The 12,465-nt window shown below is 36.5% G+C and overlaps 1 protein-coding gene across 2 annotated transcripts in view; it reads left to right on the top strand.

Annotated features, from left to right (window-relative positions):
* STEAP4 (STEAP family member 4) overlaps positions 1–11,929 on the top strand; it is a 26,303-nt gene extending 14,374 nt beyond the window's left edge. The window contains exons 1-5 of one of the 2 annotated variants that reach the window (XM_010828998.1): positions 1,241–1,278; positions 4,247–4,704; positions 5,324–5,851; positions 7,115–7,279; positions 8,671–11,929. In XM_010828998.1, the coding sequence (XP_010827300.1) occupies positions 1,260–1,278; positions 4,247–4,704; positions 5,324–5,851; positions 7,115–7,279; positions 8,671–8,934 (1,434 nt within the window). In that variant the 5' untranslated portion in view covers positions 1,241–1,259 and the 3' untranslated portion in view covers positions 8,935–11,929. Of the gene's footprint in view, positions 1–1,240; positions 1,279–4,246; positions 4,705–5,323; positions 5,852–7,114; positions 7,280–8,670 lie in introns of those variants that run through there. The other variant, XM_010828999.1, reaches the window with a different exon arrangement.
* Positions 11,930–12,465: the final 536 nt, after the last annotated feature.

The raw sequence follows: 12,465 nt of genomic DNA, 5'->3' as shown, positions 1-12,465 counted from the left end.
TAAGTTAAATAAGCAGGGTGACAATATACAGCCTTGATGAACTCCTTTTCCTTTTTGGAACCAGTCTGTCGTTCCATGTCCAGTTCTAACTGTTGCTTCCTGACCTGCATATAGGTTTCTAAGAGGCAAGTCAGGTGGTCTGGTATTCCCATCTCTTTCAGAATTTTCCACAGTTTATTGTGATACACACAATCAAAGGCTTTGGCATAGTCAATAAAGCAGAAATAGATGATTAAGATGATCCAAATGAGAATATGTCAATATAGACATCATCCATCTCACTGCAGGACACCAGGAACTTTGTCAAATCTGTATTTTGCTTGCAAATGTTCATTCCAATATAAAAAAGAGAAAAATAATATATTATGACAAATAATGAAAAAAAATGATAGGACAGACAGGCACACAGGCATTCTTTCAATACACTTACAAACCAGTTCCACAAAGTAAAAAATTAAAGCATCATTCAGCAGTTTGAGGGTTTGAGTTATAACAACTAATTGTTAACTGATTAGAAATATAAATTGCTACACTAGTTTGTATTTGAAGATGCTCCTAAGAATTTTTCAAAGCCATAGCTGTATTTCCATATGATAGGCTGTGCTCATCTCCAGGTGCTTTCTCATATAAAGTCATACCCTTCTCTGATACAGTTCAAGATATTAGTCATCAGCTAGTTTATAAAATGATTCAGCTGTTGTGGTTAATTCAATTATTCAAAGAGTTTCTGTGGGAGTATATAAAAGTCTTATATGTCTTGTCCCTTTTCTCTATAACTTATGATTATTTATAAAAGTCTGAATGATCTGCCTGTGATATAGATATTAATACACAGCTTCAGATAAGCTCAGGTAAGAATTCCTTTTTTCTAATTTGAAAAGATACATGCATTCCCATAGAAGCACTATTTACAATAGACAAGACGAAAAAACTAAATGTCCATCAAGAGATGAATGGATAAAGAAGACATTGTATATATAAACACTGGAATATAAGCCAGTCTTAAAAAAGAATGAAATAATTTAATTTGGATGCACTGAAATAAAGAAACAATGAAAAAAAAAAAAAGAATGAAATAATGCAACATGGCTGGCCCTGCATGTTAAGTCTCTTCAGAGACTTTTCTACCTTTTTCTCTTTTCTACCCTAGCTGGCCAGGCTCCCCTGACCGTGGGATTCTCCAAGCAAGAATACTGGAGTGGGCTGACATGCCCTCCTCCAGGGGATCGTCCTGACCAGAGATCAAACTCACATCTCTAATGTCTCTTGCATTGTCAGGCAAGTTCCTTACCACTAGCACCACCTGGGAAGACCCCAAAGTAATTTAGACAAAAACAAACGTCATATGGTATCACTTACATGTGGAATCTTTTTAAAATGATACTAATAAACTTATTTACAAAAAAGAAATAGACTCACAGGTGTAGAAAACAAAATGGATGGTTATCAAAGCAGAGGGGTAGTAGGGAGGGGAGATAAATTAGGAGTTTGGGATTAACATACAAACACTAATATATATATATATATAATATATATATATATTATAGATAAACAAGGACTGACTATATAGCACAGGGAACTATATTCAACATCTTGTAAGAACCTATAATGGAAAAGAATATGAAAAAGAATACACACACACACATATATATATTTGCTATACCCTGAAACTAACACAACACTGGAAAAAAACAAAAACAAAAAAATTTAGGTATTTTCCATAGGCTAAAATGAAAAGGGCAAATTTCTGAACTTCTTTTTAAAAGGTGAAAGCTTCATATGCTCTGCAATCTGCATGAAATTCACTATGTCGGAAGTGAATAGTGATTAGGTCTGGTTTGAAATTCCACATCAAATTCATGGAGTTTTACTTTAAATCCATTTGGGTGAAAGAAGTAATGTCCTTAATAGCTCCCCCACCACCAACTTTCTCTCTTTACTCCTCCCTTCCTCCCAGTGTTCACTCTATTCTCATTCAGCTTCCTCTTCATCATGCACCTCTCACTGTGCCAGACACACAGAGCAAACTGCAGCTTACAACTCTAACGATCCACCCCTCCAATATCATCCCATAAATATTTATCAACAAATGCCTGGCCCATCACAGTCAGTGCTCTTTTTAGCACTGAGGTTGCATCACTGAACACAAGAGACTACTACCCACTGCCCCCCCAAAAAAGATTAACTAAAAGCTTACACTATATACTAAATATTGGAAAGAGAATTTTTTTGAGAAAATTCAGAATCAAAATAAGAAATAATATTCTTTGAAAATGGAGAATATCCTAGATGATTTTATTAGATCATAAAAACTTCAAGAAGTTTTATTTGATTTATTATTAATTTAAATTTCAAAATCTTAAAAAGCAACACAGTCAGATGGTTTATAACTTTATATCAGGTTAGTTTTGCCCTGCATTTCTTTTACATTGGGTAAGATTAAGAAATCTTTTACTATATTGAAGTCATAAAGTTTATAACCTTTCCCCTCTAAGGTTATAAAATAATTCTCCATGGCCTCTTACAGTTCTATTATAGGTCCATTTCTTTAAAAAAAAAATACATTTCAAGTCTTAATATATTTTAAATTTACCTTGGGGAAGAGTGTGAGTATAGATTAAGCTTGTTATTCCAATTGGTTATTTAGTTGTCATAATATTAGCTACTGAATAAGCAATCTTTTCTACATCGACTTGAGATGCTCATCTTTATCATATAAATTTAGGTTCATTTCTGATTTTTTTTTACTCTATTCCACTGAACATTTGTTATTTCTGTGACAGCAGAATAATATTTTAGATTTAAAATATTTAATAAAACTGGTCCTCTATTTATTAGAATAGAACTAGCACACTTTTCAGAATGTATAGATTAAACCAGAGAAAACTGACATTTTTGTGAAGCTGAGGCTACCCACCCAGAGACATGCTGTACAGTTCTATTTACATGAATTTTCTGAGTCTTAGGGGATTTTTAAATTTTTCTTCATTTGGATCTTGTACATATCTGGTGTGTGTGCATGCTCAGTTGCCAAGTCATGTCTGACTCTTTATGACCCCACGGACTCTAGCCCACCAGGCTCTTCTATCCATGAGATTTCCCAGGCAAGAACACTGGAGTGGGTTGCCATTTCCTTCTCCAGGGGATCTTCCCCATATATACGATATATACCCTGTATCTTAAGTTCATTCTTAAATACTATCTCTATTTTGTTGCAGCCATAAATAGGGCCTTTTCTTCTATTAAATCTTCAAATTGGTTTATTTTTCTCATATGAGAAGAGCATTGATATTAATTGAGTGCCCAGACAAGATATTGAATTGCTTTTATGTGTATAGCACTTTTTCAATTGACTTTCGAGTTTCCCAAGATTACAGTTTGATTTTCTACAACCCCTTTTGAATTTCTATACCTCTAATTTCTTTCTCCAGTACAATTGTGTTAGCTAGAATCCAAACAATAATATAGGATATATATATTTACCTCATTTATGACTTTATTAGGAATATTTCTAGTAATTCTCTTTAAAGTATGAAACTGAATTTTAGGTTGAGAAAGATATTTTGTATGTTAAGGAAATATATATTTGTTCCTTTTTAAAAAAATAATAAAAATAAAGAAAAACTGTCAAATTTTAATGTAGGTCCACTTAGCATACATAAATATGGTCTGCTGGGAGCCAGTGTGAGGAAATAATTTTCTAATATGGTGTATTCTATTAATAGATTTTATAATATTGAATTTATAGAACTAATCTTTACATTTTTAGAATAATCCTATCTGATCCAAGTGCACTGTCTCATAACAGGCTACCAGATACTGTTGGTTAATTTGGGATTTTGCATCACTAAATATAAATAAGTTGGTCTATAATTTCCATATTAGTGCATTCTTTGTCAGATTTTGCTCTTGAGAATTTTGGGAACTCAATAATGTAAGTACTAATGTAATAATGTAAGTACTCAATAATGCAGTATCATTGTGATACACATCCACAGTTTAAGACCACAACTGGTAAATGTCTTGGGTTTTCACTGCGTTTCTTCATCCAATACAAGATTTTGTTAAATAAGACATATGAGAATATATGAGACAGTTTTTAATCCTTCCAAATTTTGTAGGGAATGTGCTTGAGATAATTCATCAGAAGATTCAAACATCACTCAATCACTGTTTCCTTGATATAATTTTCATTCCTTTTTACCAGAACATTCATATTTTGTTTGGGTATTTGATTATCTTTCAGTTATGGAGAAAACTTCTACAGATGCATCTCCTCTCACTATGCATTCTTCAGAAAAGCAAGAAACTGTATGCATTTTTGGAACTGGAGATTTTGGAAGATCACTGGGACTTAAAATGCTCCAGTGTGGTTATTCTATTGTTTTTGGAAGTCGAACCCCCGGGATGTCCAGCCTGTTGCCCAGTGATGCAGAGGTCATGAGCTACTCTGATGCAGCCCAGAAATCTGACATTATAATCATAACAATACACAGGGAACATTATGATTTTCTCACAGAATTAACCGAGGTTCTCAAGGGGAAAATATTGGTTGATGTCAGCAACAACCTCAAAATCAATCAGTATCCAGAGTCAAATGCAGAGTACCTTGCTCAGTTGGTGCCAGGAACCCACGTGGTAAAAGCATTTAACACCATCTCAGCCTGGGCTCTCCAGTCAGGGGCGCTAGATGCAAGTCGGCAGGTAAGATTACAAGATAGATTTACACTCCATCTTTAAAAAGTAAATGTCTTAATATGCACTTACCTCAAAGATTCCAAAACATAATTTCAAAATAAAATATTTTATTTTGCTAATATGTGCCATGAATAGCTTTCTTGGGTTTGACAAAGTAGGGTAACCAATTGTAGTGATTTCCCATTATCTATACCCTGAGCTTTCAGCATGATAGAACCCAATGGTGTCAACCTCTAGAGGCCTCCTGTCAGTACTAGAAAATAACACTGCTAAATTGTTGATGGATATCCTTTCTACTCCCATTACTTTGTATGAAATGGGTTTCATTTATTCATCAAGATTAAAAACAATCTGTAAGTGATGTGGCACCCACAAATACAGAAGAGAACTCAAGTTGTCTGTACTGCAGAAAACCAAGTCTAATCATATCAAGGCCATATGCCTAAGCCACTCTCAACTTAAAAGCCTGGTACTTAACTATCCAACATACATGTGCAAGTCTAAACCATTATCTCATTAAATATGTTCACTCTACAGCCTTATTTTAGAAGCAGTTAACTACTATATAACAACGTCCTCCATTACTAAAGAAAGAATAAATACAAAATTAATTATTTTAACCCAGGTGTTTATCTGTGGAAATGACAGCAAAGCCAAGCAAAGAGTGATGGACGTCGTTCGTAGTCTTGGACTTACTCCATTGGATAAAGGATCTCTCATGGCAGCCAATGAGATTGAAAACTACCCGCTACAACTCTTTCCAATGTGGAGGTTCCCCTTCTATTTGTCTGCTGTTCTGTGTGTCTTCTTCTTTTTCTACTGTGTAATAAGAGAAGTAATCTACCCTTATGTTTATGAAAAAAGAGACAGGACATTCCGTCTGCCTATTTCTATTCCAAATCGGGTCTTTCCAATAGCAGCACTCACACTGCTCGCCTTGGTTTACCTCCCTGGTGTTGTTGCTGCCATTCTGCAGCTGTACCGAGGTACAAAATACCGCCGATTCCCAGACTGGCTTGACCACTGGATGCTTTGCAGAAAGCAGCTTGGCTTGATAGCACTGGGATTTGCCTTCCTTCATGTCCTCTACACACTTGTGATCCCTATTCGTTATTATGTACGATGGACATCGAACAACAGAACCATTACCCAGGTACATCTCTACTCACTTGTATTCTCCTATTTTTAAGTCAAAGAGCAATCTTGCTACATCATATTCCATTTCATAATTATAGAAAACCGCTCTTCTAAACATCTTTAATTTTTAAAGCAGCTACAATTAGACAGTTCATGTTTGTCTTGGGGAGCTTATTGTTTTACTTTGGTTTTTTAACAAATCCTGTTGAAATCTCATATAACTATTGAAGAGTCAGAGTTAGATTCCCAGGTTCACTTGAATCCATATCTGTATTCTCAGGATTCACTGGTACACAGATGTAAGGGCTCAGGAAAACCTAATGAACCTACTTGAGTTACTTCAATAAATGGAAGCCAAAATTTAAAGTTTCTATTTTTATGCATGCTACTTTCTTTTGGAAGTCAAAACCAACCATCTTATAAGTGAGGGGGCTTCATGTCCAAACATGAATCAGAGGAATGTAAACAAATTTACAAAAGGGTGTTTATAACTCTGTTAATGTTTGTCTTGTGGGATGCCATCCTCAATGACTAGAAAACTAAACAATTCTGAGCAAATGTCAAAAACTATATTTTGCACAGTCACAATATTCAGAGAGAATCAGCTCAGGGAGTCTTAAAGCAGTTCCAGAGAAAGTTCTATACATCAGTTCTGGTTTGGAAATAATTGGTTTTGATCAATCCTACTGCAGTGTCAAAGTTTATTAGTCAATAACTCATTGATGGTGTGTCTGTGGGATTTCTATACATTATTTCCATAACAAATACATAGCATGTCCTCGGGTAATAGTCATGTTACAGGGGCCAGATTTCTCTCAAGATGTGTTACAACAGACCTGAAGCTACATTCCAAAAAAAAAGAAAAGAACTCAAACTTCATGTGTGTGAATAATCAGCATATAAAGCAGGAAAACAGAACCCTAATGTAATCGTTTGAGAACATCAATTTTTGCTTGGGGAACAAGAAGCCATATGGTAAAGAAGGTTTAAGTAAATGTTTATTTTGTTTTAGGATTTACAGGGTCAATTAAAATTCTCTATACAATTTCTGGAGTCAACTATCATAGTAAAGTCCTAATAGAACCAATTACTTTTTCTATCAAGAAACATAATATCTAAGTATATTTTTCTAAGTGTAATTATTTTGAGTGACTCTTCAGAAATGTTATACAACTTGCATTGAGCAAAGAAACGATGTAGAGGTATTTTTTCATCACCTTAAAAGTTTGGGCAATTTGTAAAAAATGAAATTTTTAAAAATTGCTTCTAACTATTTTAGGTAATAACCAAGAAAGAAAATCCATTTAGTACCACTAACTCCTGGCTCAGTGATTCATATATCGCTTTGGGAATGCTCGGATTTTTCCTGTTTGTAGTCTTGGGAATCACTTCCTTGCCATCAGTTAGCAACATGGTCAACTGGAGAGAGTTTCGATTTGTCCAGGTAAAAGGACTTCATGATTTAATCTACTTTTTAGTGCAAAATGATTCTGAGTTAACAAATATTCTGATTTTTCTCTCATACGTGCATAAATTTTCATTTTGCTCCATCAGTTCCCTAGCAATCACATAAAAATAGCAACTGAAACAATTTCAGATTAGAAAAGCTAAACTCTGGAACCCAAAGGCAGATTCCATAATGGTTTGATTTCCCAGCAGGACAAGATTCCTGACCACTCCCAGAGACACAGCTAAGAGTACATAGTGAAAAGCATCAACTACTACTGAACCCTGTGCATGGAGCTATACTAGGCTCAAGGTGGAAAGAAACCCACACACAAAATTTCTACTTCTGAAAATCAACTTTAGAATATGGACTTATGGGTATAAAACTTTCTATGCTAGCCTGTCATCATACCAGATTCAGTGCTGGTCTGTAAGATGGAATATCAGTGTTTCCACACATCAACCACCAGATACATCATTAAAGGCAGTTAGTAACTAATTTTGTAGACCAGGGGTCTTCAAAGTGTGGCATCTGGACCACCAGCAGCAGCAGCATCACCTGGGATCATGTTAGATACAAATCCTCATGCCCCACCCCTACCAAACTGAATCAGAAACTCTGGAGGTATTGAGGCAGGAGTTAGATAGGCCCCAGGTTGAACAAGTTCTCCCCTGTGAACAAAAACCCCATGATAGGAGAAACTCCATAAAAGCAGGATGATGGAGGAGGCTGTGCCCTGCACAGATACCAAATTAAAAAAGAAACACACACACATTCCTCGTTCTTGAAGTTAGGGAGTGAGTTGCCATTTCCTTCTCCAATGCATGAAAGTGAAAAGTGAAAGTGAAGTCGCTCAGTCGTGTCCGACTCTTAGCCACCCCATGGACTGCAGCCTACTAGGCTTCTCCATCCATGGGATTTTCCAGGCAAGAGTACTGGAGTGGGGTGCCATCACCTTCTCCGACAATTCAGCTAGTATCTGTTTTTAGTCAGCAACATGCACTAAAGTGGTATTTCTTGAGGACATACTGTGTTTTGTTCATCTCTGGCCTCCAGAAAAGATGATCCAGGAAAGAGTGTTACCCTTGAAAAAGAAGGTACATTACTTATTCAAATGCAAAAGAATCTATTCCTGGGAACCTTTCTTATCCAGTTAGGTTAAGATGAAACCACCAAGTCATTTGTAAGCAGTCTTTTCTTTTTTTTTTTTTAAATGATACAATGATCATCCTAAAGCAGAGTTAATGTTTTTTCCATTCTTGGCAGTGTTCTAAATACTACAGGTTTCAAAGGCTTGTCGCTTTGACAAATACCCTTCACTGACTCACAGTATTTCACGTGAAAATGTAAACAGTGTTAATGTACATGTTTTTGTTTCTTGTTTATAGTCCAAACTGGGTTATTTGACCCTGATCTTGTGCACAGCCCACACCTTGGTGTACGGTGGGAAGAGATTCCTCAACCCTTCGAATCTTGTGTGGTATCTCCCTTCAGCCTACGTGATTGCGCTGATCATCCCTTGCACAGTGCTGGTGATCAAGTTCATCCTCATCTTGCCCTGTATAGACAAGACCCTTATGCGGATCCGCCAGGGTTGGGAAAGGAACCCGAAATACTCAGAATCATCACTGAATGGAAAAACAGATATTTAAAGCAAAATTCAATTCCCCTGGACTTCTTAACCGTGGTGTTGCATGTTTAGAGAAGAATAATTAGTGCAGTGAAGAAAGTATTTTTCTCCCACCATGGGCTGAAGTTTGTGAACAGAGAAAGAAATCATGCCTGACTTTGAGAAATGGGACACCATTTAATCTCAGGTCCGCATTGAATCACTGCTGGTCTCTGCCTCTCCTTTTTTTGGAGGTGGGGGGGCTGAATTACCATTAGCTTTGTGGTTTCACAATAAGAAGCTTCTTTGCTGTGGGCAACATGCATGACCTAATGTCTTGCAAAATCCAGGGGAAGTACATGCAGTTTCCTTCTCTGGTTCAAGGGCTAAGTAGAGTGAAAGAGAAAATACTAAGATGGTGGCCGCTGATAAGGGCTTTATTAGATCTGTCTAAAAAGAGGGCCAAGGAAGCAAAAGGAATGAGATTTTTATTCTGGTTTTTGGAAGTGCAGGTGATTATAAATATTGCCATGGTAAATTCTGTAGTTACGTGTACTTTTTGATATTTTTTTTAACCAACCTGGACATGTAGTGTGGAGAATTATTTTGTAAAACAATAAAAATTTCACAATAGATTAGAAATAATCATGGACTGGATATATGCAAACTTATACAGTTGTCATAAAATCATTCCTCCACAAAGGAATAAGTGTAAAAAAGATTGAGTTAAAAATGAGGGATATCCACTTGGATTTTCTCAATGTACCATACGTGAAGAAGAGTTGATAAAAGCTCTTGTGCAAAAAGTTTAAAAAAATTAAATAAATTTTATAAAGTTTGTACTACATCAGGTTTACTATTATTTAGGTTATGTGCTATGCTTTGTAAATAACATATTTCAAATTTGTTCAATATTAATCATCTATGAAATGAATTGCTAGTATAAAAAAGTAGCTTCTATAATTTATCATAGTTTGTTATAAATGTAAGCAGTGAAATTAAATGAATATTGAAAGTATAAGTTGGACCAATACACAGATGAGACAGAATTTCGAAGTCTTAGGCAGAAGAGGTGTGAGCAGCAGTTTGTAATAGGAGACTTGGTTCTTTCTCAAGTCCTAGCTGGAAGGCAGGATGGTTTTCTCTGCTTTTCTGTGGTAATGATGCCATTTCCAAGATGACCTTCAGCAGGAGTAGCCTTCCTGGCTCATATATGGAGCTGAGAGGAGCCTTATGTATGACCTTTCCACAAGCCGAAATAACCAAAAGTCTTCGGATTTGACAATTTTCTGCCTGCCTCACATAGGCCATTTCTTTTACTTTTTACTTTCACTATCATATATTCTATATGACATTATACAAAATGATTACAATATATTAAAACATCACCCACAATCCAGAATATTTTTCTATAAAACGTTTTGAAAATAGTTCTACCTATACTGTATATTCAATTGTGTATCCTTCCTTTTTTACTTAATATACTGCAGCTTTGTTTGCTTACTTATATGCTTTATGTATTGAATCAGTGGCTGCATGATACTACATCAAATATGCATTTATTTTACCACTGCTCTAATTCAACATTTAGGTTATACCCATTTTTTACTAAAACAACATTTCAGAGGATACCTTAGCACTAATAACTTTAGTGTGTATTTTAAGTTACTTCTTCAGAATACTTGCGAAGAATTGGGATTAAAAATTTAAAAACATTTAATGTAATTGCTGAATTATTTCTGAAGTTAATATCATTGGCACCATTTGAAGATGTTGGTTTCATTATACCCTTGAGTTCAGTTCAGTTCAGTCGCTCAGTCATGTCTGACTTTGCGATCCCATGGACTCCAGCACACCAGGCTTCCCTGTCCATGACCAACTCCCAGAGCTCACTCAAACTCATGTCCATCAAATCAGTGGTGCCATCCAACCATCTCATCCTCTGTCGTCCCCTTCTCCTCCCATCTTCAATCTTTCCCATTATACCCTTACAGATTTTTAAATTTCAGCTTGTGTTAATGAAAAGACACCCAGAATATATGTTCCATTCGTTTATCCTTGATCTACTCAAGGATTCAAAAAAGCTTGAGACTTTGAGCAGAGCTGTGCTGTGTGGTGAAGACCCCAGGGCATCAGTGAGAAAGACAGGGTAACTGTCACTACTCATTCATTCTATTTTATGCAAAATACCCAAGTGTACCAGGGTTGGCCACTGACTTTTGGCTAGAGAATTGGTTATCTAAAGGTTAAGTACATCCAGGCTAATCTAAAGGAAACCTTTGGGGTTAACCATGTTCCTTTATTGGTAAAAGAGTAAGATTTTTACTGGCTATCTGGTTCATTACTAAGACTAGAAAATGCCACTCTTAGGTTAAACAAGGGGCTTCCCAGGTGGCTCAATGGGTAAAGAATCCGCCTGCAGGGCAGGAGACATAAGAGATGTGGGTTCAGTCCCTGGGTCAGGAAGATACCCTGGGATTTAACATGGCAACCCACTCAAGCTTTAAAAAAAAGCTTACCTACAGTAAAAAGGATTCTGCTTTTATAACCTAGTAAAAATGTTCTTCTTGGGTACTTCACAAAAGGCATCCAGGGAGCCAGACATTCCAGAGCACCCCTGGTGGTTTTGGCATCACAGGGCATTGCTGGGCACGAACCTGGCCTCACCCACAAGGCTCCAAGCCCCACCAGCTGACCAGAGAAGCCAGTGCCCTCCCTTCACCCCTCCCAATATCCATTCCCAAGCCATCAAACCAATGTGCCCATCCTAACACAGCTGATTCCCCCAGTCTCCATAAGGTGGAAAAGAGTTTGAAACAGAAATAGGTGTGTTGTGTGAACTATAGTCCTTTTTAACTGTTCTAAACTATTCTTCTACATTAAAAAAGTCAGACTAAACTTCCTCACTCCTCATACATTTCCTGTATTCTAGGAACATTTTTATTATATGATACACCTTTTATTTTTGTATATATTCCCCAGATTAAGGGATGACTGCTTTTGGAAATGTGTACTCATTAAACATTATTTTAAAAGTTTTTCCAGTTGTATAATCATTCTGGTGTTGACTCATCTGCATTCCAAAGAAAGTGACTTGAAGGTTTTGGTTCACAGTAGTTCCAGCATCTGGAACTAAAAATAGTTCCTTTCAGGGATAAGGAAAAGGAAAGGAAGTACAGTGGTTGGAAAGCACGTTAGTGGATTTGCAGCTTCATGTGATACATGCCTACGCTCAGCACATGACGCATTCCAACATTCTGCATGTTTCAGTTTTTACCCTCAGAGATGGAAAAAGCATTGGCAGGTCAAATAGGTAGGGGTCAAACTATCCCACACTGGACTTGTGTGGAAGAAAAAAAAGGGCCTTCCTTCCTTCTCCCAGGTGGATGCCACCCAGACAGGGCAACTGCCTTAATGGGTAGACTGATTTCAAGCTGAATTTTAACCTGTGGGACCAGATATGAAATGCCTTGGGCAACGGAACAACTTCAGCCCTGATGAGTGCTACCTTTCTTTCAAAAGCAAAATAAAAACAGATAAATAAAGAGTCAGCAACCTTAAGTAAGCTAGAAAA

Source organism: Bison bison, unplaced genomic scaffold (genome assembly GCF_000754665.1).
Source record: "Bison bison bison isolate TAMUID 2011002044 unplaced genomic scaffold, Bison_UMD1.0 scf7180017864499, whole genome shotgun sequence".
In the NCBI taxonomy this organism is placed as follows: domain Eukaryota; kingdom Metazoa; phylum Chordata; class Mammalia; order Artiodactyla; family Bovidae; genus Bison; species Bison bison.
The sequence above is the reverse complement of the archived record's forward strand: the minus strand, read 5'-3'. Positions and strand labels throughout refer to the sequence as shown.